Genomic DNA, 26,247 nt, shown 5'->3' with positions numbered 1-26,247 from the left:
GGAGCTCGTATCTGAGGAGACGAATCTCTCTGGTGGGAATAAAGACGTCTTTGTACTCTGAGGACGAGATCTTGACAGGAACAGGAAATGGATGTGGACCTCAAAGCAATCAATGACAGGGAGGAGCTTTCTGGATTTCTCTGACTAGTTTCCCTCAATACAGCCGACAAAGATGGAGGTTTTTTGTGTTTAAAGTACTGGTAGAGCTTCATTAATTGGCTAGAATCTGCTTTCTTCTGTGTTAAAGTCTTTGGCGGCAAGTGACCTTCGCCCTCATGACTTTTCTAGTTTACCTTCAAGAGGTTTTGACAGCAGTACATGGCAGAATGAGCGCCGTAGCGGCGCCCCATCTGCTGCCGCACCTTGGTGCGTCGGATGGCGGCGTGGGGAGGGATTGACGGTCAGCCAGGTGGTGCGGCGTTGGGTCAGATGGTGGAGTGGAGGAGTCTGGATGCGGTTCATATTTTTGAGCAGTTGTTGGTGCACTGGTGCAGTGTGGGTATTGGAGTCTGAGATGGAGTGACATGGAGCCGCACGTTCGTCCTCCCCTGGGAGCGGCTCATCCTGCAGAGATGACCTTTCAGCAGGTGGAGTGAACGGCGTCTCGGGCCTTCTGCTGCCCGAGCAGACTTCAGCAAAACATTTGACATTTGCCGGCGACACTTTCTGCTGGAGGAGTTGTCAGTTTTTTCAAACATCTGAGCAAATTAAACTCCCAGTGCTACGTTGCCTGCACCTGTGTGGGGGGTTTGAACCGCCGTGCATTGAGAGTTTTGGGGGGATTTACACCGATCACCTTCTGATCTATTTTCAAAGCGGCCTTTTAATTAGGATTCTGCCGTTTTTAGCCAAAATCTTAAAAACCTGTTTCTGCAGAGCGCCAACAGGTCATTATAAAGTTGTGGGCGAGAATGTTAGGCTTATATCCTCCTGCTGCTGAGAGTTCTCTGTTTACCCTCCCTCCTGCTAGCGTACAGAACCTAAAATGACATTGGAGCTCTCCAGCTGTGGGGTTTTTCGGCCAGATGCTAGCTCGGAAAATGGCTTCATTCATGGAAAATGAAGCCAAAAAGGCACAAATAGGATCTTTTTCAAACAGCATTTTTTATGTCTGCTCCTGATTATCCAGGATTTCAGTAAAGAAATACTCAGAAGTGCAATTTGGAGCTTACTTTTCTTTAATTATGCCACAAGAGCATGTTAAAAAACACCCAAAACACCACTTTTATCAGATTGGGGATGTCGTGTAAATGGACCGTACCATTGTTGTTGCCGTCTCAGAAGCTCCGAACACGCCGTAACAAACCGCAATTATTTATTCCTTCTCCACGATCAATTTACAAACGGTTGGCACTTCGGCAAATCAAACGGGGATGTCACTCATGACGGGAGACCCCGATTGGTCAAAGTTAATCCAACGGTTGTGCGTTTTGTACGTAGAGCTCAAAAACTGGAAGAGAGATTTGAATGCAGGAGCCCAAAGTTTGCGCACATTAACACGCACTTACACGGAATAATGAAAGCTGTAGGCTCTTCTGGCGTACGCTGTGTCCTTGTAGAGGCGTTGGCGAGGTGCGTGTACTCCTCCTTACTGACCGCACAAAAATACACAAGTGCCTGTAGGACGACCGCACAAACTACACTCTGGTTGTCCGATTCCCTCATTTCTAATAGTCAGGCTTCACGCTTAAGGCTGGCGAGTGAATATTTTTTAAATAAAGAGCTGAAAATAACGTAGAGTACTGTTCAGAGTTGGTTAGTTTCAGGTCAATCTCACTCTAATGGCCTCCCTAAAAGACGTTGACTGTTTTTATCTCCGGTGGTGCCACATAATCCTGTGCGACGCTGCGCTTTATCACAAACAGCTCAGAAGTGTAAAATAGCTTTTTGCCAAAGTTGATAGTTGTTACTTTTGCAGAAATTGCTATCATGCAGGGGGGTGTGGGAGACCCCGATCAGCCATTCAGATGAGGAAACATCTTGGAGGCATTAATCACGGTCTGCTGCAGTCGATCATCCATCTCTTCCTCTGATGCTGCTCAGATTCAGTCAAATTCTGCTGTTTTCATGCTGAGAAAAATTGCCCGCCGTACTTTAGCACAGCTTCGCTTGGCGTTTTACATCATTTATCACGGTGAAAGCTGTTTGCTGTGGGAAATTTCCAAGTCATATTTAAGGCACGGCGAGCAGACGCCTCACATGCACGCACGGTTTTGGGGTGTTAGCGGAGATTGTGTTGACATGATGTGCTTGTTTTTGTTGCGCAGGAGATGGAGGAGAAAACCCAGCATTTCCATACATTCCTGTGAGACGGAGACGCCAAAACCGCCGGGGACCACAAAGACTGTGCCGGGCCGCCGCGAGTCCGGCCCGTCACACTAAAGACATTGACGCGTCCTGCTGTGGCTCGGTAAAGCAGGGCGGCGACTTTCCACGGTGCTAACGACTCAGGAACCTGGCCGGATCCAGATCCATCCTACACAACCAAACCACCACCCCCCTCCCAGTGTGCACGCACACTCCACAACCACCAGAGGTGCTAAACCCGGGTGCTAACCTTTTATCCGCCACACAGCAGGCAGCTCTCCAGAAACGCTCAGACCTCCACCAGCAGACGTCTGAATCCACACCGACCCTCCACCGGATTCCTCGCCATCGCGCAGCTCATTCTCTCTGCCATTTCGATCTACTTGACTCTTTACGTACTTGAGCCGCCAACGAGGCCCCCCCCCCCCCTCCCCTCGCCCTGAACAAAAGGCGCTTGACCGCCAGCACATCCTCCAGGAGGTCAGCACAGCGGGACCATCCGCATCCTCGCCATCACCGCGGATGTCGGGACGATCCGTAGAACAAGCAGGAGGAAGCTGGGCCCACAGTCGGGTCTTCATCCGCAAACCCCCCCCCCCTGGGCGGAGGGAACTGGAAGCGGTACAAATCGGAAGGCGTCTGTAGTTTGCACTGCCTAGCGTGTGCCTTATTTAAAACAACAAAAAAAAAACACAACCTCTTTGAGACGAATGGATTTGGTGGAATATTTGATGCGGGTCGGGTTCCAACCAATGAAATCGTTGAAGCCATTAGGCCCGGTAACAGAAATCTGAGGTTCTTCAAATGTTACAGATCGTGCATGTGGTGGAGCGGCCTCCTCTGTGCTTCATATGCAAAAAAAAAAAAAAGGAACAATGCGAGGAAAGGGTGCCAAGCGTTCTCCCCCTAAAGGTGCTGAAGTGTTTTGAGAAAACATCTAGACGTTTGTTTCTACCTTTCTGTTACGCTGTCTTCTTTGTGACGGATGGAGGCCATTCTAGGCAGTGCTCATCTTCTCTGCTCTCTTCCTTCCACACCTGACGGAAGGGGAAGTGGGTTCTCACCTGTGGCCAAGCGTTCGCCTTCTCCCTGTGTTTCTGTGGCTCCCCTCTCCTTGAAGCTCACCTCTGCCTTCTTTGCCCCGCCCCCCTCAGCTCCAGGTGATAAGAGCGTATGCAAACTGGCGACTACAGGTTAGCACTTGGACTACTGCAGAGAGGAGGAAACCAATGCTACCTCAGCGTAATTTATTCTATTGCGAAATCTGTTTACTGGGTACAAAAGCAGTATTTTGTTTCTTTGTTCCTCCTTTTTAAAGAAAATACTGTTGTGACATCCACCGTACGGCGGCGGGTACCAGATCAGTGCGAGCGCCGCCGCTGCAGTAATCCAAGAGTTGATGGACGCATGTTTGCATTTGAGCCAGGTGATGATTGATTTCTAGCATTAATTTATCAGTTTATGAAAATTCTTTTCTGTATTTGGACACTGAGAACTCTGCACACACCTGCCCCCCCCCCCCCCCCCCCGCTTACCTGTCTGTCATCTCATGTTTTTTTTATTTATTGCAAATGATTTCCACCTTTTTTTGTTATGAAATTTGACAGAATTGGAAGATTCTAAACGTCCGTCTTTTCCGTTTTGTCAACTTGTGTAGCGTTTGTGTAGCAGCTTGATTTGGTGGGGGGGTTTACAGGTCTCTCAGGTTTACCAGGATTTGTATTTTTTTTTTTTTTGTATTTTTTTCCTTCATTCAGTGGTTACAGATGAACTGGAAGAAAAGAGAAGATTGAGAACAGGACCAGACTTGCTGTCATGTCATCTCCACTTTTTTTTTTTTTGCCAAAAAGAATTAAAAAAGAAAAAAAACACACACCTGGATGTAAGATGTGGATAGTTGATGTCACACATTGTGATCCCCCTATTTTTTTTATTTTTTTATTCTTTTAAATTGTAGCCAGTTTGGACTAACCGCCAGTTTTTGTCCGGTAGTTGAGGATTTAATCCGGAGCGCTGGGAGGGAAAGGTGGGTTCTCTTCTCCTTTTGTGTTCCAGTCATGTTCATCTTTCTTTTGTCAGTTTTGTGTATTTGACAAGGCTGTTTGCATTGTTACTTTAGTGTAACTTATATTTGGAATTTACTGTATTTCTAAATAAACTGCTGTGATATACTTGAATAAAGGTGCAAACTGCAGATTGAAGCGCTTGTTTTCAGTGGAAATCAGTAGATTTTAATGTACAAAAAAACTCGTCAGTCCGTTCATGTTCAGGTATATCTATTAGGGTTCAATAATAACTTCTTTTTTTTGGGGGGGGGGTACAGATTTACAGACAGTTTTTTTTAATCCAGTCTATCAGGGTTTCTTTTTTTCTAAAAACATTTATACAGAATTGATTCAAGTTTTAAAATATACATATTTCCTTCCTGTATTTACAGAATAACGAAACAGTTGTAGAAAACAAAAGGGAAAGAAAAAGATGATCACCAGGAGAACAAATGAATATTGTGCTTTTGTTTTTTCTGAAAGGGAGTTTCCCAAATTGTAATCAAACATGAGAGGACGGCAGAAATCCTTCTCTCTGAATGTTCTTGGTTCCAGAAAGAAGAAAAGGTGAACGTCACCCTGCAGGAGAACCAGTTTTCCTGATGAAATCTTAAGGAAACAAAAGAAAAAAACTCCTCTCTATCTGACCCAGATCTGCTGAGCTTTTCCAGCGTTGGGGTCGCACGGTTCAAAACCTGCTTCTGACATTACCTCATAAATCCTCACCTCAGGAATTTAGCTTCCCGACGGAGAACAGGGAAGAACCTCATCAGGGATGAAAAGGAAAACAGTTGCAGGTTTGTCAAAAAAAAAAAAGTAGATCCTGCTGACCCACATCTATGGAAGCTACAGACTTTTTTTTTTTTTTTTTTAGCTAACGCGAGCTGTGGATCCGCTATGGCTCTCGTTTGAGACGAAAACAACAAAAATCAGATTCCAAAGAGCTTCGGAATTACTAAGAGTGCCCCTGCTGGATGAACGGATGACCTACAACCACAGGCATCGTCACACGGCATTGGCGGAACATGAGTACATTCTGCACAGGCTTTTGTTTGAATGGGTGGGCGGGGCTAAGCCATCGGCCCGGTGCACGCCGCCTCAGCCGCTCTGGATGTACTTCTTGATGACCACGCAGCCGTGTCTGAAGAGCGGACAGGGCAGCGACTGCAGGAGTGTCCAAGAGTTGGTGCAAGGGTCAAACGTCTCCATGTTGCTCAGGGCGGGACCCTCGCTGCTGACGATGCCTCCTGTGGCGTAGATTTTCCCGTCCAGGACAACAGCGCTAAAAAAACCCAAAAAGAAAATCATCATTTTTTGGGATTTAAAGCTTTCAGTGCCAAATAGAAAGAGATGACATCCCAGGTGGTCCTCGTGAGCACCTGAGCTCCATCTGTCTAAATATTGTTAGTATCTAAGCTTAAAAAAATCCTACCACTAATTTGTGCCCACAAAATGTTAATTCATGAACAGAAAATTCAAATTCACTACCGCAAAATGATCATTCATGTGAGGAAAATGACAATTTGTCTGCAAAAAATGCTAATGAATGCACGCAAAATTCAAATTTGTGCCCACAAAATGTTAATTCATGCACGCAAAATAATTTGTTTCACACAAAATGCTAATTCCTGTGAAGAAAATCTTAAATCGCAGCCACAAAATGATAATTCATGTGCACAAAAAGTTAATTTGTGGGGGGAAAAAATGCTAATTTGTGCACACACACACAAACTGCCAATTTTTGTTTCACAAAATGCTAAATTGTGCATGCAAAATGTGAATCTGTGCCTTATAATAATTTGTTTGCGCAAAATACTAATTTGTGCCCAAAAAAATTGTAACTCATTTGCAGAAAATGTTAATTTGTGGACACACTATACTAATTTGTTCATACAAAATGATAGTTCTTGCTCACAGAAGGATAATTTGTGTCCAGAAATGATCAATTTAATGAACAATTTCTTTTTGTTATTTTTAATTGCATGTTCAGGACTCCGTAATAAGCAGAAATTCATGTTTCTATTCATTGTAGGTAGAAAAAACAAAAGACTTCATCCTTCAGATGTTTATGGTTGTCAGAAGAAACAGCTTTGTTTTCAGACAACTTCTTTTTAAAGCTTAAATGATAGCCAGGACTTTGAAGAGGAATCCATCTTTTTGATCACGCCCTACCAACAGAGCCGCACGAAGCCTCTGCTAACACTGCGGCGCTGGAGGCAGCGGCTGTGCGACGGCGCTTTTCTGACGCTCCCTAACGAGGCTCAGGTAAACGTGCGCGTTCTTTCTGGAGGGCACGTGAGGAAAGCTGATGAAAAAGCAAATATCTGTACAAATATCCACGTTTTCTATGAGAAACAGAAGCAGGAGTTTGTGTGCAGGAAGGATTAAAACTTAGGCTGTAAGCTGATTAGGGCTTTGTCCTCCTGTTGGGCTTTGGAACGGTCTGCATTTACATAAGGTGCACGCTCGCACACATACCCGGCGTGCACAAACCCACAACACCGCGGGGACTCGGAAAGATTATTACATAAAGCCCGATTCTACTCGGGGAGAAAAAGAAAAACACAGCTGATCCAAAGTGGAGAGGGCAAAAGCCTGGAGGCTGCTCCTTCAGATAAACAGGGGGGCAGGTGCGGCCCTTCACAGGGGCAGAATATCTGCTCTCCTGCACAATGACCTGCCAGACTCCATCCTCTGTACAGGAGCCCTCCACTGCAGACACGTGGAAGTGCCTGAGCATCCATTTGGTCCTTGTTCTCCGGGCTTTCTTGCATCTCCGCCTCTCTAGTGTCAGACTTAGTTAAATGTAGCAGAACAGCTGCCCGGCATGAGCTGCTGCAGCTTATCAATAACTCTGACAACATGATTTATGCCGTGCGTTCTGCACACAAGATCGCCGTATGTAATTGCCTCCCAAATGTATTTCATGCATGCTCCCGCTTTTTCTTTTTTATTTATTTATTTGTTGTCTGCAAAACGAAATTAAAAACAAGCCAGAAATCCGAGTTCATTACGGAGGAAACTGCACACCTCAGTAGCTGGAGCTGACTGATCCCACTGCTGCTCGTTTTCATTTAGCTCCCTTCAACGGCTATGATGTGTCCACAACTGAAAGTAGCAGATTCTTTTTTATTTTATTTTAAACGCAGACAAAAACACCAACCCCCTGAGTGAGCCAGTGAAGCCAACGCCTCCCCAAATTAAGAAATGAAGCAAACAGCTTTGTAATTATTCAAACTAGATTCATGCTTGATTAAATCTGCCCATTTGTTTTGCCTCCTTTCAGTAAACTCAGAAAGTTAATTTAGCATTTTTTGGAGTTAAGTCATGTTGGCGACCTGTTTAGAAACATTTATATGGTCTTAGGCCGTCATTTATCTGATTTGACTTTACGTTATGAGACCTTGAGGTCCTCTAATCAGAGAACTGCACCGACTGAATTTAAGTCACTGGTTTGAGTGAGTCTTAGTTTCCATGGCGACCACTCTCTGCCAATCAGGAGTTTACATGTTCGCAGTGAGACCACTTACTTGTAATAGAGGCATCTGATTGGTCAGTTTATAACTTAAACTACATAAAAAATATCAGAAAAAAATTAGGATTAGAAAGAATGTCACTTTAAAAAAATAGCAGATGTTTGTTTGTGCCCACAATAACTGAATTTGTGCCAACAAAGTGTTAATTCAAGCACGCAAAATAATTTGTTTCACAAAAAACGCTAATTTCTGCGAAGAAAATCCTAAATCGTATCCACAAAATGATAATTCATGAGTACAAAATGCTAATTTGTGTCCAGAAATGATCGATTTGATCAGATAAATGACAGCCTAAGACCACAAAAATGTTTCTAAACAGGTCGACAACACGACGTAACTCGAGATGTCGATTTAATGTTTGTAGATTTGAAACGGAGTTAGCATGGCGAGCTCACAACAGTGTCTTTTCCCTCAGCTCAAGCTGAACGAAATGATATAACCCTTGGGCTATCTTAGATGACCCCACCCTTACATTGACGTGTTCTCCCTACCATGACAAAGGTGGATAAAGGTGGAAAGATTTCATGTAATCCATGGACACCAGTGAAGATCACAAATCATTGAAGAAAAAAGGTTCAGCGCACTGTCTAGTGGGTCTAGATGACCCAACTCCCAATGGTAAAGTGCCTAAGATAGCACAAAGGATAATATGATATGTTCGTCACCACCAGGCAACCAAAAAAATAACTGGTTGCTATGGAGATAAACTGGCAGAAAAGCCGGCATTTAAAAAAAACAATATTTCTATGCAGCTACAACTAGGTAGGGGTGCAGGGGCAAAAGGGGAAACTGAATTGCATGTAGCAGTGGCCACTCAGGTGTTTAATGCCTGTAAAGCACATTACCTCTGCATGAAGTAAAGTTTGAAATAAAGTTTGATCAGATTTTGTTGTAGTTTGGATGAATTGGCCAAACTTTGGCTTCACTGTGCACCACCACACAAAGACTGACGGATTACTAATGAGCTTGAATTTTTTTTGAAGACAAACCTGCAGCCGGAGCTTTAGCAGAAGCTTTTTGAGGACTTTTCTCCTGCCTCCGCTGCTGCTCCATTAATTATCTCTTACCTGCAGAACTGCCGTGAGTGATTCATGTTGGGACCAGCCTTGATGTTGCCTTTGTCTGGGTCATAGATGGTAGTAGCTCGAGCGTAGGCTCCTCCCAGGATGAATATAAAACCGTTTAAACTCACTGCAGGGGCATATTTGTTATCTAAAGATATGAGGAGACAGAGAAAGAAAGAGAAGAGGGGGAAAAAATGAGAAAACATAGCTATTGTCTGAGTCTTTCACACTTTAACGGCTTCAATATGTTCCATTTCTTCCTCTTCTGCTGCATGAAAAAAACAAAAAAAACAAAACAATCATCATCAACATTCTCCTTATCACTTCGCAGAGACGCCAGTCTCCAGATGCTTTGAAAGAGACGGAGAAGAAAGGAGGGAATGGATACCTGCGCCCGAGAAAAAGAACAGTTCATAAATCACGGAGGCTTTATTGGGTTCCACTTCAAAATCTGTTTGGGCTTGGAAGCGATATAAAACAGTTACCCAAGTCCCAATAATTCACAATTGCATTAAGCCGGTTGGCACTTTCATAGATTTATCCAGAAAAAGAAAAAGCACAAGGCACACGCTGGCAATACATGAATGAACAGGTGGAATAATGCATTCTGGGCTTTTCGTATAATCCGGTATGGCACACCTGAGGAGAGTCACAGATGATAGGAAACAAAACTGCACTTTGAGTCCAACAATGCCGTCGTGAATCCAGAAAAACGTTGAAATAAAGTTTCCTTCACCAAGCACAAACATAAGAACTCCCACACTTAAAAAAGCAGTTGTGATACGGTGGATGGTCATCCGTCATGTGGAAGCAGGCGGCAGGTGGAGTTTAATCGGCGGTCCTCCTCTTCCTGCTGAGGAGTCTGACGTTTTTTTAATTAACGGGTCAGCCCTGAGGTCGGAGGCGCCGCTGCTGCCTTTCTGATTACTGCACGGCAGCTGCATGAAGCGATGCTCTGGACTTAATACCAAAAACGTCAAACAAAAAAAAAAAAAAAAAGTTTAACAAAAGTAAATGATGCCTGAAAGGCAAAAAAAAAAGTTCATAAAATATTTTTTCTGACCGCTATTCGTATCATTTTTGAGACCGCCATCTCATAAGCATGATCCAAACTTTCCTTAAGGACCCATTGAATAGAACTTAGTCCATGTTTTCTGCCCTGTGGTGCATCATCATTCCACAAGGGGCAGTAGAAGGATGCTGCCACTCATTTCTGCTGAGACGTGCAGCGACGTCAACAACACATCCACCGCCTCAGAACAAACTGAGAGTTAACCTGGTTTCTTTACGGTACTATGTCATCAGATTTAGGAAGAGAAATGGTCATCCACTGACCACGAACGACAACAACAAGCTGATTTTATGACGCTGCTAACCTTATAGCGGCGTTCCATAACATTACATAACATTATGGGCTGTGCTCTGGCGAGGAAGTTATGAGAAAAGAGTAGTAGACGCAGAAATGAGGAAGAGAATAACGGATGTTCTTGAACCGCCGTCAGTGTGTGAATGTGTGTGTGCATGGGTGAATGGGACTGTGACTGTAAAGCGCTTTGGGCCTTTGTAAGAAGGTAGAAAGCGCTATATAAGTATACGCCATTTACCATTTACCATTTAACATAGCTCTTGGTGTTCACACTGGAAAAGCAGGGAGGGGCTTCTTCTTCATCTTCTTCTACTACTGTTTACTAGCGCATGTCCACCATCCACAGTTGGAAGAGGCTTGCGGGGCAAATCTGGTGCACCTTGCTCCCGGATTTTTCTTTCACAGCTCTATTCTGATAAATATTAGATTTGGTTCCACAAACTGCAATTATTCGTTTCTCCTCCATAATCAATTATCAAACGGTTGACACTTCCAGGTAATAAAAGGGACGCCATCTAGGGATTGGGTATTTATTTTATTTATTTCGATCAGCTAATTCAAGCTAATTATACAGATTAGAAGTCAACATGTCGTGAACGGATTACGACATTTTATTGTCGTAAACGCAACAGAATACAACACTAGCTCGAGCAGGAGGCGCACAAAAACGGTTCAGTAAAATTAGCAAGACATTCACAGATTCGAACTTTCAGGCTCAATATTTCTCTTTTTCAACAGAATTACGATCCGATTTTGTTTCTATAAATAGATTTGTTTCTGCTGTGAGACAGGCTCAGAGAAAAGGTGATAAAAATACTTAAATACATTTTAAAGATCCCATTCTCTCACAAAAACATCCAAAATGGTCACATTGATTTGATCTAGTCATGACTACTCATCATCACATTTATGCTACAACAACGTTTTTGGATGAAAGTTATTGTTTTTCATTTGAAGTGGAGATTTGAATCAAATATAAAAAATGTTCTGAAGCTCCAAACTGTCTTTGTTTTTACTACTTAACAGTTAACTAGTACTTTTAGTCAAAAAAATCAAAATACGGACCAAACTGGACCTGTTTATTTTGCATTTGTATGTTCTTGGATCAAGACCTGGTGTCGCCGCAGAGACTCCAGATCAAATGACTCGGATAAATCGGATCGGGGCCAAAAGATCCGGATCAGGACATTCTTTGAGTTTAGAACCCGGTGCGTTCACATTGACTCTACGTCTGCTTGAAGGCCGGCGTGAACGTAGCTTCAGAAAGAGACAGAAGGCAGAGATGAAGATGTCCAGGTTCTCTTTGGGAGAGACCAGGACGGATCAGGAATGAATCCCGTTCATGGTAGATGATGAATGCAGGGCAGCAGATGGAGACGTTTGAGAGGAGGAACAGAGGTCAAATGAGGTCAAAGGATGTTGAGGAAAGAGGAGGTTTATGGACATAGTGAAGGACGACGTGCGTGTGGGTGGGTGGATGGTGTCACAGAGGATGTGGTCAGATGGAGACAGATGATTGGCTGTGGTGACCCCGAAAGGGAGCAGCTGAAAGCCAAAGAAGAAGAAGTGTGGACATAATTAGGCTCCTGTCGCAGGTCGGAAGCTTTGCGTCATCGTTTAAGGTGGCAGCCCATGTGCTGAAAAATGGAACAGATGCACGTAGCAGAGCGAGCTCTGAACTTCAGCCAAGCTGCGGTGGCGGCGACGACGACGACGAAAGGATCCTCCCAGGAGGACGTTCTCTGAGAGGTCCTTGGATCTGTTAGGTCTCTGGGGGTAAGGTGAAGGCTGACGTTTGAGTGGGGCAAACAGAAAACAGCAGAAAACTTTGAAAGCCCCAGAGTGCAGGCACAGTTATCAGACAGACGCAAAGATGTCTCTGCGCTGATGCTACCCGTCCGAGCAGGTTAGGATTGACGAGGGAAGGAGCCAAGCAACGACGCAAAAGTCATTTAAGGCTGCTGAAAGTGCCTAAACCAAATATTGAGTGAAGGGTTTTGAATGGGAGATACTTCAGCTCATCTATAAATAGATTTTAAATACATTTAACGTGCGTTGCCATGGCGAAAGATTGGGTTCAGATTGACGAGAGGAGAACGAATCAAATCCATTTGCAATGACATCATGCAGAGGGCTCAGAAAGGTCAGATTCGTTTATCGGCACTGCCTATTTGTGGATGTGATGAAGACGAGGCATCAGCGAAGAGTTTGTTTTATTTAAGGCTACCTTTTCAGTGGAAACGTAGGATAGCTAAGCCCGGCGATCTGCGCTTCATTCTCTTAATGGAAATCCGTTCAAAAGTGTTTCAGCTCGGGAGCCTGACTGACGTGTTTTGTCAAACAGGCAGATTTCCCGTTTAAAATAAAATAAACACCCGGTGAGAGGGGGCTGCCATCGTTCCCACACAGTAAAATGCAATCTAAACTGTCGCCACGACAATCCGAGGCGTCAGCTTCAATTTCTACCCTCCAGAAACAAGTTGTCACTGATTGGTCCTCCTCACATTCTGCCAGACGGGTTTATTTTCCTCTTTTCCCTCCTTCATCTCAATGATACCCAGCTGTCAGTCTTTCTAAGCACATGTGTGTTTGCCAGCAGAGAGGCATGTGCCCATGGTGTGTTAGGCCCCCCCTACACACACACACACACACACAACACAACACAGACACACAACACTCATTTCTCACCATTTGCTGCCTGGAGGAGAATAATAACAGGGTGCTCTCAAAGGGAAAACTTTTTCTTTTTTTTTTAAACACAGCTTCCTGCCCGTCTCAAACGTGGACCGGCGGTGAGCGGTGGGGTGGGGAGCTCAGGTGGGGGAAACAAGGCAGGTAAAGGCTCAGAGGACAGTCTCATCTCCTGGCCTTCCATAAGAAGGAGCTCCTTTTGTGCTTCGTTATAAAACTGACCTCATCGGTTGGATAATCTGATACCTGGGATGCTGCCTATAGACACCATGATGACACACCATCAAAATATGATCCAAGAGGAAGATGAGCAAGAAGGTGCGAGGGGGTTCATAAAAAATGAGCAAAAAAAAGAGTGATAGAAATGCAGCTGTGCCTGCAGGGCTACACTGGTCAATGCAGACTCCCGCACTCTCATAAAACAAGTTAGTTGCCAAAGCCTGGGACCCCTCAGGCGGAGGTCACGACACCCAACAAAATGAAAAACACTCAGAGCTGCCGAGTTCTGCTGCTGAACAAACGCCTCTTTGTCTCCTCGCATCGGTCCCTATCTCAGCCCTGCATCAACACAGTGCGTATCTGATGCTGCGAAACCCCAACGCCGTCAAACCGCGGCAGAACAAGGCGAGATTTTCTGATACACCCCCCCCAAACGGTGGTGGTTGTCATGGTGCAGCCAGAGTCGTACGTGGACCTGGAACTGTGGGGTCAGTCGAGGGAGGAGGGGGAGGCGCACGAAAGGGATAAACGCTGCCCCTCCAAAAGAAGATGAAGTCCTGTTGTTGAAGAGGGGCGAGGACAAAGACGCCGCAGTCCTCGCCGCCAGACGCTTAGATAAGATTACAACAAGGTAATTGGAGCAGCAAAAACACACAGTCTTCTTTTTATGCGGCGTCGGCGGAATAAGAGCAGCTTTTGAAATGATGAGCCAAAGTGACTGAAAGAGAATGACGCGCTTTCATTTAACCTGATGGGGACATGTCCAATTAGGTCGCCATGGAAACAGTCCACTGCTTCTGTTCTCGGCCTTTTCCCTTTGTTTTTGCTCCAACTTCGTCGGTGGCCGCGCCCGCCGTGCTACGTCATTTGGGAGTAATTGATGCGCGCCTTAATTTCCCGATAGTAACCAGTAACGTGAATATAGTTCAAGTAGATATATATAGCTTGGGTGCTGGAGTGGGGGGGGGGGGGGGGGGGTTGCTGAAAGGAAAGCATGGCTGATTCTTACCATGATGTGTGACGCTGAACCAGTTTCTACTGGTTTTAAAGGGTAACCTCACTCCTCTTTTTGTCCCAGCTTCTATAAATTCATGTCAAATGATTTTTTTGATTGATTTCTTCAGAGCTTAAAAAACAAAAAAGTTAAAAACAAACAAGTAAACAGTTTCTTAACTGTGTTAATATCAAATCTTTTATGAATTCAGTAAATTAAATGCTTTAAAATATTAGTTTAAACAAACAAAAAAAAATTAACAGAGGGGGGGGGGGCTCCAAAATAGATCCAAAACCTTTACGGAAGACTAAATTGGGCATAAAATCCTGAATGTTTGAGAAACCTTATCCCTGTTGCTGGTTGTGAGGATTTACTAAACACAAAAGTCTAATCGATTGAAGCCCGGGTGTTTAGCTTTGGTTGTAAAGTTGGATGATTTTCCATTTCAGTGAATAAAACTAAAAAGCTTCTCGTGCCCCATGACTTTAGCAGTTTTCAATTTCAACTGTGCTTCAATTCGGAAGTCAAAAGATACATTTGGGGCTTCAAGACCCCCTCCGATCATGTTTTGATATATAATTTCAAAGCAGTGGTCTTCTAATTATGATGATGCTGTTTTTAGCCAAAGTCCAAATAATCTGTAGTTTTCTAGAACATAGTTTCTGAAGAGCGGAAGGACTTCATTAGAAATTCCCCTCTGAGATGTGGGCAGAAGTGTGCTCATTTCCCATCATCCTTTTGTGTACACTCTGTCCCGCTAGCAACCCCAACCTGACGTTACCCGTGCAACAAACATGGTGATAAATGTCAGAGCTATCCAGATCTATTAGTTTAGATCCAGATTCCGGCTCAGACCAGGAAAACAAAGACGTTCATGGATCTGTTTGTCTACAGGTGGAAGCATCAGAATGGAGCGGAGCAGGGAGCTGGTGGCCCACCCAGCGTATGTTTTCTACATCACAAATACAAACCTGTTAAAAACACAATGTACCTCGGCGTGGGTGAGCTCTTTTTCAACATTCGCATCTCCACTGCCGACATGAGTTAACCCGGATATCTAGTCTGGGATGAATCATTGACTATCTCAGAACTGGATCGAGTGAGTGTGACGTCAACCACCGAAAACGGTTTCCTTCTTCTCACTCGCCATTTTTTCACGATACAGACGCCGCCATGTTGGAGCCAGACAACATCTGTAAGCAGTGATAGTCAGTTGGAGTTTCTATGGCAACAAGTCTCACCAATCAGGGGTGGGCTTGTTGTAAGTCCGCACTTGTACCGGTTGAAAGAGGGCTTAGGAGAATCTGTCAATCAAACATTTTGAATGTTAGAACTGGGGGCCAGCAGGCCCCACCTACTTTTATTGAAGCATCTGATTGGTCAGTTTATAACCTGATAACTTGAACTACAGGAAAAAATATCATGAATAAAAAGAGGATGATCAAGAAGATGTTAAAGAAAAGGTATGGTTCTTCTAACCACACGTGACTGAGTAACAGCTGTTTATTTCTCTATAGAAGTCTATGGGATGTTGGCTTCCTGGAGCCACTTCCTGTTTGGAACGCCAGGTTGTGGTTATTTAACATTTGAACCATCACTACAAATTTTATACGAGAGTCCTGAAAGTTTTCCAAAGGCCAAGGTTTAGTAAGACATAAAATCACATGAAGGACTTTGCTTGAATATTTAATAAAAAAACACGAGTGTGAAATACGTTTAGACCGTGATCAATAAAGTCTTCACATAATTTCTACTAGATTGAGAAATGCGGCTCGAAAAGACGTTCGTTTGCAGAAGTGGAGTTCTTGAAAACCAAACCCATATCAAAGAGGAGATTTGAATCACTCAGCAAATCTACCGCAGCATTTTCAACTCCATTTTATCAAGGGCGAGCAAAAAGGCGCCTTTTTCTATAAACCGGGGCTCCAATGACCTTCTGAAGGCCTTGATGCGTCCTGAATTTTTTAAATGTCATCTTTCTGTGGAGAAAGCGCCACAAACAGACTCACTTCACCTCCGCTGGGTTGAGTTGGAAGCAGAATTTCAGAGACTGATATCTTAAAACCTTGGCATTTTAGTAATTTGAGGGAGCTGACCTGTTAAGAATGAAGCATTTAGACTCCATAAGTAGCTTAGCGGCGGCGGCGTGCGCGCTCTGGATCCACGCAGGCGGATAAACCAAAGACGCCGTGGATCTTAATTGACCGGATGAAGCAACTGTTTTTGACGTCGGTAATATTTCAGTCAGGTTCATGTCGCTGGCCTGGTTTCACAGGAACCACAGAACCTGTCCATTATCCGTGAGTTCGCTGGCTGTCAGTGTCACCTGAAGAGATCCAGCTGTCTGTCTGTCTGTCTGTCTGTCTGTCTGTCTGTCTGTCTGTCTGTCTGTCTGCAGCTGCTGCCACACTTGCCTTTTTCCATATTCATGCTCTGTGTGCGTTGCCTCTAGGCTAATAGGAGCTCTGCTGTAGTTCTGTATGTATTTATGTGCGTTTCTGTTCTGCCAGCTTCATAATGACGTTTCTCACCTAAACGTTGATGTTACATAATCATTCTTTTGTCTCACAGACAATAAAGTTTTGGAGTGAAGGTTGAAGTCTCTTCGTAGAGGGAAAAGTGGGTGAAAACTTTCCAGAGGGCTCTTAAATCGAAAGTCGTCCCTATTAGTTATAATATTCAATATTCAAACTAATATCTAATTTCAAATAGTTAAAAACAATCTTTAAATGTTCTAGAAAGTTATTTTTTTTTACCATTAAAGACACAATTTGACCATCTTTTGATCCTTTTTAGCCAAAATAAAAGAAATAGGTCATATTTTAGGACATAGTTTCTGCAGAGCGGCAGTAGCTCATTCGAAATTTGCCATTAAATTGTGGGCGGGATTGTTCACATCAAGCAGCTATTTTCCCATCACCCTTTAGACCCAGATACCAGTTTAGACCAGGGAAACAAAGACGTTCGTGGATCTATTTGCGTGCCAGTGGATGCATCAGTGTTACGTGCAGAGTCTTTCGGGGGTGGATGAGCTTTCTTCTTGCTTTGGATTATTAGTTATGTTAATTGAACGCAGTGGTATCTGGGAGGCGATCGGCCCATCTCCTTTCTTCTAGGTTGGACGTCATTGCCTCGTCGTCCTGGTTGGCCTGTCACTCCATCTACAGCGTCGGCCCCGCCCCTCTGCGCTGGAGGCACGGACACATAAGCTGACGTGGCCCAAGCACCAGGGCGGCTGACTCTTCAGCTCGCCATTTGTGTTCTGTGCACTTATTTGTGTTTCGTTTCGGTTCTTGGCACATTAGAATGATTTCTACTTATCATCGCCATGTTTAAATGCTTCTTTTTACGGGCATATGTTCTTTGATTATTGTTAACAGTGTCTACATCACGTTGTGATCCCATGTGGGAGGATATCTGTGTGACAAAACCAGTTGTAGCTTATTGCTCCGAATAAATCAGTTAATACGGATTTGTTGTATTGCTGATTCCCTTTTCCCTCCCACACCCCGGGGTCGTAACAATCAGAATAAGGCAGAACTGGGAGCATGTGGATATTTTTTTACGTCAAAAATGTAAAATTGTATGGCCTTTTTAGAAAGAAATACTCAGAAATTGAATTTTAAATGTAATTTAAAATTGTGGAAAAACACAATTTTCATCCATCAGAGTGGGTCTTAAAACTCCCAATCCTAAGTCATAAGTTAACATAAAAAGTTCACCACAGCTTCTTTTTAGGAAAAATTCAAATTTATCACACTCAAGTAAATCAAAATACTCCATTTTATCTGCATCTATCTGGCATCTAGACAAAACCTAAGACAACTTTCCTTTAGAAACATCAGACATCAGCATAGAAGTCAAGATATGAAGCATGAATTTGTAGAAACAGAAAAAATAACACCTGCACAAATACATCATACAGGCATGGTGGTGGAGAGATGATCATATGGGCCTGTTTTTCAAAACTGTTGCCATCATTAGAACGGAAGAGGTGATCATCAGAAAAGTCAAAGTGGTTGAAATTACACAAAGATGCAGGACTTGAACAGTTTAGAAACTGTCCCTAAAGAAATACGGTTAAAATGAACAAAACGAGTCAAAGATTCAGGATGTGAACTGATTTAACGGCTGGGAAACAAGCATCAGAAACGCCAGATATAAGAGAAAATGATTCTCTTAATTTAGATTCATAGAATTTATCAAAAATGTTTTTTTTTATACTACTACAGCTTTTGTCAGAGTAAGTTAAGTCATTCATCATAATATGAGTCATTTACTTTATTAGGTAAATGTCACTCCAACTTTAGAATTATAGACTTAACATTTTGGGGGAAATTGATGTAAACTTGAATTTTCTTTAAACTGCAGCACTTTTATTCCTCATAAACTGGAGACTTTTTGGTTGAACTTTAAACAGATGGGCTGTAATTTGAAAAGGTTTATAGTTTTTTTTTTAATATTGCCAGGAGAACAAGTCTTCATCTACAGTTTTCTAAAAAAAAATAAAAAACAAAAAGAAGTCATGATGGAGTCTTTGTAAAATGTAAAATGCTCCCAAACTATCAAACTCTTGTTGGAATTTGGCAGGATAAGCGATCAGTCGTGGTCTGAATGTAAAAAGCAAAAAACAAAAATAAAAAAGCTCACGAAATTTGTGCAAATCAATAAAAATCAACAGTGCATGGCACTTTCCCTGACACTGAACTGTAAAATAAAATAAAAACTCCAAGCGTTGTGATGCACGCTCGGAAAAAAAAGCCATCTGACAGAGTTTTTAACTCATCCAGTTCCTTTAAAGCTTTTCTATCTTTCACAGGTCTCTGATGACTCAAAGTGGGAAACGGCTCCAGGTTTGGACAATAACAAGTCCGGAGCAGGGGTCTGGCTTGGCAATCATGTCGGTAAAATGGTCTTTTCATTATTTTGGAGAGAGCAATAACGCTGGAAGAGGAGAAATCATGAGAAAAACAGAGAGGAGCATGAAGGAAATGATGGAGGGAGGAGGAAAAAGGAGCATAAATGTAAAATAAGCTGTTCGTCTGCATCTAGAGAGCGAATTAGGCCTAATGTCAAATCCACCAACACAGGGGTCTGCAACCTCCAGCATTTAAGGAGCCATTTGGGTTGATTTCCCACTGAACCCAAGGAAAATAAAATACTGCTTTGTATTTATGCTATTGCTATTATTAGGATAAATATACAGGACGTGTTTCTATCTTTTTTAGTAAAAATAAAACAGAAACTTAAAGAGAAAATAACCGCTTTTAGAATCTAAAATAGTTTATAGCTGTAGATAGGTTAATATGAGTTCCTTTCAAAATAAAAGGCATCCTGCGTGCTTGATGCAGAGGCTGCAGGTGACATACAGTATAATGATGCCCCCAGGATTTTATTAAAAAGAACACAGGGGGTCGGCGACATCTCCAAACTCTTTTAGGAAATTTTTTTTTTTGGTTTTATTCAACGTCTGGTTCCTTAAAAAAATAACAATAATCCAGTTACTTTCACAGTTTGTGCTGCATCTCAGCCAGAAATGTATAAATCCAACTGACTAAAATTAAATCAGAGCTAATTAAGTGACCCTTACTCTATTTTTTGGACCATTACGTAAAACTAGACAGACCGCCTTATCATCCGGTCCACCTTAACCCTTGTGCTATCTTAGATGACCCCCCCCTTACATTGACGTGTTCTCCCTACCATGACAAAGGTGGATAAAGGTGGAAAGATTTCATGTAATCCATGGACACCAGTGAAGATCACAAATCATTGAAGAAAAAAGGTTAAGAGCACTGTCTAGTGGGTCTAGATGACCCAACTTCCAACGTTAAAGTGTCTAGGATAGCACAAGGGTTAAGCATGAATTCTGGTTGTGATTATTGACCTCTGTGGTAAACGACGCTCAAAAATCTGTCTAAATGTTTGAGTTGTTGTAAACCACGATGATGGATTGCTGGGGCATTATGGGTACTGTAGTCAGCATCCTGGTGGAGTGATGTGTACTGTACCTCAAAGAGTTGCATAAAGGTTGACTTTTCCGACTGTTTTGTTTTGCTCAACGCACCGTTTAGTCCGAAAATACCTTTCAAAATTAAAAAAGTTTTATTTTTTCTGAACTAGAGAACCACAATAGAGGAGTCAAAGGGTCACATGTGGCTCCAGGGCCTTAGGTTGCAGACTCATGTTTCAGCTTTGGTGAATATATAAAGAATCAAAAACTGTGAAAAAGGAGAGTTGATCTGTTGTGATGGCTGGCTTTTCTCACCTATCATGGGTGACTCGATGAAGCTCCAGCTGTTGCGCTGAGGTTCGTAGGACTGGAGGACCCCCGCCGAGCGGCCTGCCTCATTCACTCCCCCGAACACGAAGATCTTCCCTCCGCACACCGTGGCTGCTGCAGAGTGGACCGGCTTTGGGAGAGGAGACACCGTCTCCCAGGTGTTTGTGATAGTGTCGTACCTGCACCACAAAACCACAGAGGACTCAGAATACAAATAAAGCAACAACCCTTGTCTTTACTAACCAGGTCCATGATGAATTACAGCCAGAAGGACTAACTTTGTTTTTCGGAGTATAAGTCACATGTTTTGCATAGTTTGGCCAGAGGGGCGACTTATACTCAGGAATGACTTATATGTGATTTAAAAATAGTAATATTGGTTCAAATATTCTGTATTTTCGTACCAACAACAGTGGTTATTTCCTGCTGAAAACCGCTAGAGGGCGCTGTAGGTGTGTGTATTTAGTACTAACAGCAACGCAGAAGAAGAAGAGAGAAGAAACAAACGTAAAGGAGTCTGATCGTTCTCCTGAACTTTATGATATTTTTCTTATTTCTATCAGGACGTTATTATTATTTTTTGTTTTTAGTTTTTCCTCCTCAGACTAATGCAGGACACCCATAGGAAAAATCTGTTGCTCATATGTTGCTTGATCTCGTCTCTTGAGATCAGTTTGAGCGTCTCATATTCGTATCATTCTGTGATCATTTGCTTCTTAACTCTTGCTCCTAAGGGTCCCTTAGGAGCAAGAGTTAAGCTATAATGAGAAAAGACATCACTGAGACAAATGAGGTTGAGTTGAGACAACTGTTAGAGCAATAATTAAGAAGTGGGAGAGACGAACCTAAGACGTTCATGAGACAAATCTGAGAAGAATGAGTCCTAAAAGAGATCTCATCATTGTCTGTCTGATGTCTCTTTCATGTCTTAATCATTTCTCTTAAATGTCTTACCAAAGCCGTTAATGAGAATGATATTTGAGATGTATTTGAGAAAGAAAAGAGAAGTTATTTTTATAGCAGTGGTAGCCAATCCTGGTCCTCAGGGCCACCATCCAGTAGGGTTTAGATGTTTCTTTGCTCCCCAGATGTGAATCAACAGGTGATTAACCACCTCCTGCAGAACTTGAGGAGGCAATTCAACCACTGCAGCAGATCTGTTGGAGCAGGAAAACAGCTAAAACATCCATAACAGTGACCTTCAAGGACCAGGATGGGAGACCACTGATATACAGTAACAGTAAAAACAATACTAGAAATGGAAATGCTTTACACTTTATTTGGGCAGCACCATCATCAGTACAGCATTTGAATTGTGGTAGCAGTATTAAACACTTTTTAAAATATTAAATGCATTAAGTACATGAACTGTGGCGTACTCAATGTGGCTGACATGATGGTAAAGAAAACTTCCATATTTTAAACAACAAACACACTGACATCACTGCTGAGGTACAAGGAAAAAAACAAGATTATGTAACCACATAAAAAAGTACCTGATAAAAACATTCTCCTAAACTTGCAGCCTACCAAATCCATGGACCAATTTGAGAACCAGATTAAGATAAAAAATAAGAAAAAAGATGGAAGAGAAACCAGTCCGATCATAGCAGTGGTCTTAGAACCTGCTCTGCCCTACATTTGTTGACAACGGCTTTCTTGAGCTTGGCCTCTTCAATTTGTTCCCAACCAGGTAGAGTGGCACATCTCAGGACATAAGCTGTAAGACAAGAACATTAAAATCTGGCATGAGTAAATTGATAATAGACCACACATAACAAACAAAGATAACACTTCAAGCTAGAAGCAAACTGTAGTTTTATAAAAGCAGCTGCATAATGCTACCACAAGATTACGTTTCTGTCATCCCTAAAAGCAGCCACACGTCGCCTGAGAGGACATCTGTTTCAGTTAAAAGAATTGAAATGCAGCATTCTATGGGCATTAAATATTTAACAAATAAGGTTCAAATCTGTTTCATTTCATTTTTTATGATACAGTCCAGATCAAACATTTAAGAAATGATCAAGTCACATTTTGCATGGTTGGCTCTTAACAAGGGAAAAATAATAACCATGTCTTAATTGGGACGCTGAGGGCTGATCGTGTCAGACAGCAAACTGTGGAATAAGATATTTCAACGAATATATATTATGGTATCATTAAGAATTTTGTGGTCAATATTTTTTGGATTGTTCAGAATATTTCCATTAGTGTTTTAAATTAGAGCACTTTGGCTTAGGTCTTTGTTCTGTTTGAGACTGAAGAATTATCCCTTAGTGGTACAAAAGTAAAGATTGGAAAAAAGTCTGTTATACTTGGAAAACTTCATAAAGCCACCCTTTAAATTGTATTTTATTTCTTTTAATGTGACACAATCTTACTATTTAAATCAAATTACCCCAAAATAAGGATTTTCAAAGCTAAATTTTAGGTTAGCCAGGGCTGCTCATTCCTGGTCCTTGGGATCCATCACCCTGACTGTTTTCCAGATCCCCAAGCCCTGCTAGCTGTTGATCAGCTCAACCAGATGTCTCCACATTCTGACTGAATGAACACACCTGGTCCAGGTAATCAGCTGGAAATCAGGCAGGCTGGTAGATCTCAAGGACCAGGGATGAGCAGCCCTGAGTTAGATTAATACAAGATTAATAAGAATAATTAACTGCAGGTCATGATTAACTAACACACCCAAAAATGAATCGCATGACAGCACTCATGAATATGTACCTTTGCAGAAACTCCAGGGTTGAAGCCAGCTCAGTTGGATAATGACGGTTAAAGCAGAAGTAGCTTCTGAACATCAGTCACAGTGCTGCAATGTTGTTGTGTACGATGGAGCGGTCCCAACTCAGCATGAACCTCCTTGGGGAAAAGCAAGACTGTCCTAAAGACAGAACAATGGATAAAGTAAACATGTCACTCATGTACAGTGTACAAAGACAAAACCTTTAGAATAATTTAACACTGGAAACTTTACTTACCACATACAATAACAGTTGGAGTCAACGGCACCTGCTGCAGCTGGACCTCGTCTGCATCTTCTACAAGAACATGGCATCCTCCTCAAAGTAGCAGAGCAGAAGAAAGAGCATCTCTTTAACATCTCATCTCTTCTGAGCAGCCACTCTGCTCTCCCCACATCATCTGCAGCCTTTTAGAGTTTGGAAAAACGTCTTGCTTTCATCATTTCTGCAACAAGAGTGCAAACCATTTCTTTCCTTAGTCTTGGGCCAGGTCTCTTTCCAAAGACTGCACAAATTCCTCAGAAAACTTACTCCATGGAATTTCAAAGCTGTCCTCCCAGTCAATGTATGTACAGTCCTCGGCTTCTGGAAGATGTGGATGACGAACTCCTCGGTGACTATAACAAAAGTGATGATGATTGTGTTGGTGAGGTCTCAACAGATGATGATGTGCTGTTCTCTGGCGTTTGGTCTGCAACAAAAAACAAACAAACAGTATAAGTGTATTAAGTTTACACTGTACTGTCAGTGTGTTACCCATTCATATTCATATCCACTTCTGTGCATTACAAAAACTCATTTGTAATGTTTGAGACTCACATTTCAATTTCCAAAGAGCAAGACGTTTCCGGGCTTGAAGAGGTCTCAAAGCTGGCAGCAAGTCAGCCTCTTCTATGAATCGTAGATCCTCATACAACTCCATTTATTCCAATGGACTGCAAGTGTTCTTCCAGGATGTCTTTTGTGGCTCTGGTAGGACCTCCATAATGGCAGTGTGGAGGAACATGGGTTCTGATTCACTCATTTTCACGTGTATTTAGATCACCTTGAATCAGAGAGGGGAAAAAAAACATCATGTACACACATTTTATACAGCACAAAGTAAGATCTGGAAAGGTTTTTAAATATGATTTATGATTCACTAAAATCCTCGTACATATCAGTGTTGACATTTGTTGGCTTAGCTACATCTGTGCTCTCTAAACATCTTCACCACTGACAGAGGGCTGAGAACATCCCTAATCTAACTAACCTAACTTAACCTAACTTCCCTAATTTGCATACTTACATTTTCAGATTATGCTTTCTAGACATGTGAGCAGTTAATGATGACTTTACTTTAAACACATGTCCATAACCAGTTTCAAAAGATGGCATGCCAGGCCAAACGTCTGCAAGATGATCTTTTAAACAAGATAAAAGCTTTTTACAGCGTAAAAATTGAACATACAGTGAAACTGCACATTTTGAAGTTTGGAATAATGGACTGTGGTGTCGTCACACTGTGAATGGGATGAACCCTGCAGACCCTTAACTGAAGAGCAAAATGTCTTCCAACAGTTACTTAGCACTCACGCGTTTGGAAAAATATCGAGTCTCATTCTGTAAACTCTGCACTGCAAATAACTCTTCAATGTCTCTATTTTTTATTACAAAAAGCACAAGTAAACCTTTGTAAAAAGTAATAATTACTTATACAGCCAAAGCCACCGCGAGTAGCCCAGACGTCTGCATTACTGGCGGAGCTAGCTTAAAACAGCTTTAGCATTCAACTGAGTTCAGAGTTGGAGGGAAGAAATCGCAAACTTACCGTGCAAACTTCAAAGATTTTACTTGAATCTTTTCCAGACAAGCAAAAAAAATGTTGGAGATTCATCACACGGATTGTTAAAACGCAGAAAAAATACGACAAACGGTCGTCAAAAGTCTCTCGTTCTCTGCACTTCTCCCGCTTGCAGATTCCGGCCCGTTGGTGACGTCAACCACAGAGTTTTCCCTCCCACCGTGATCAGCCAATCAGAAATCTGTGTCAAGTGAGGCTGTGATACAGTTTAAAATTCAAATCGGGTTCCTCCAGGCTTCTGTTTGTTCAATATGATGCAGACTAAAATCAAGAAAACTTTCAGCTTGTAAGGCTGCATGAAGGGTGATTTTTAAAGACAAAGATAAATTAACTCAAACTGAACCCCATAAATCTGTACCGCCCTAAAGTTGATTTATTAATTTGATTATTTTTATTTGTGTATTTTATTTGTTTGTTTCAAATGTAAAATCTATTTTTTGTTCACTTTAAGGTGATCCAAATATGATCCCAAATGTCCTTTATTTAGTTCAGACATCAATGTGTTAAATGTTTTATACCCACCAACATATAAGTGTGCGTATATGCACTTGTGCGTGTATGCATGTGTGCCAGTGCATGCGTGTGTTTGTGTTTAACTAAACCTAGCATCATTAACCCAACATACATTCTTGTTCATTTATGTTTATCTAAGCAGTCAAAAAAAAAGTTTATTAAATCGACACTGCAACGTTGTCTTGAAATTTCATGTTTTTTAAAAAGTTTCAAAAATATGTCTTTTGAGGACATGACCGTCTTAATGATTTAACTTTTTTTTCTTGAAATTGTAATTAAGTTATATAAATATGTAAGCAATAAACAACTTTTTTAAGTTGAACATAAATAAAATAAAATATATTATTTTCTAGAGATGAACTGTAATGGTGTCATCATGAGACTCATTTTAGGGCTTGTACTACTCTAATTTTTCTTTTTGCTGAGACAATAAAAAAAAGGCTAAAACAAGATCTAAATTATTGAGCAACGAGAGACAGAACCATTGATGTCTTTCACTGAGACATAACTGAGATAGGAATTTGAAGTAAGGATATCAAATTGAGACATACTTGAGCGCAACATAATATGGCTCATTTTTCTCTCAATTGAGATCTGGAGAAGAGACAGTTGTGAGAGAATTTTGAGATCTCAAACAGT

General features: G+C 42.0%; 2 protein-coding genes and 1 long non-coding RNA gene across 8 annotated transcripts in view; 1 reads left to right on the top strand and 2 right to left on the bottom strand.

Annotated features, from left to right (window-relative positions):
* Window positions 1-4,484, top strand: part of atad2b (ATPase family, AAA domain containing 2B) — a 49,070-nt gene extending 44,586 nt beyond the window's left edge. For both annotated transcript variants that reach the window (XM_023953093.1, XM_023953092.1), the window contains exon 28: window positions 2,268-4,484. In XM_023953093.1, coding sequence (XP_023808861.1) covers window positions 2,268-2,309 — 42 coding nt within the window. In that variant the 3' untranslated portion in view covers window positions 2,310-4,484. The remainder of the gene's footprint in view (window positions 1-2,267) is intronic.
* Window positions 4,136-26,247, bottom strand: part of klhl29 (kelch like family member 29) — a 281,080-nt gene continuing 258,968 nt past the window's right edge. For all 4 annotated transcript variants that reach the window (XM_011491437.3, XM_004083387.4, XM_020714692.2 and 1 more), the window contains 3 exons: window positions 20,491-20,684; window positions 8,956-9,100; window positions 4,136-5,634 (listed from right to left, as the gene is read on the bottom strand). In XM_011491437.3, the coding sequence (XP_011489739.1) occupies window positions 5,451-5,634; window positions 8,956-9,100; window positions 20,491-20,684 (523 nt within the window). In that variant the 3' untranslated portion in view covers window positions 4,136-5,450. The remainder of the gene's footprint in view (window positions 5,635-8,955; window positions 9,101-20,490; window positions 20,685-26,247) is intronic.
* Window positions 21,768-25,456, bottom strand: LOC101161525. 2 transcript variants are annotated; one of them, XR_002872886.1, is made up of 7 exons: window positions 25,063-25,456; window positions 24,072-24,297; window positions 23,784-23,943; window positions 23,490-23,570; window positions 23,236-23,392; window positions 23,067-23,132; window positions 21,768-22,225 (listed from the first exon to the last, which is right to left on the bottom strand). It is a non-coding gene; the product is annotated as an uncharacterized LOC101161525 (long non-coding RNA). The 2 variants fall into 2 exon arrangements; XR_002872885.1 differs by lacking the exon at window positions 23,067-23,132 and having other exon boundaries at window positions 25,063-25,449.

Source organism: Oryzias latipes, chromosome 24, assembly GCF_002234675.1.
Source record: "Oryzias latipes chromosome 24, ASM223467v1".
Classification (NCBI taxonomy): domain Eukaryota; kingdom Metazoa; phylum Chordata; class Actinopteri; order Beloniformes; family Adrianichthyidae; genus Oryzias; species Oryzias latipes.
Note: the sequence above shows the minus strand (reverse complement) of the source record. Positions and strands in the feature narration are given on the sequence as shown.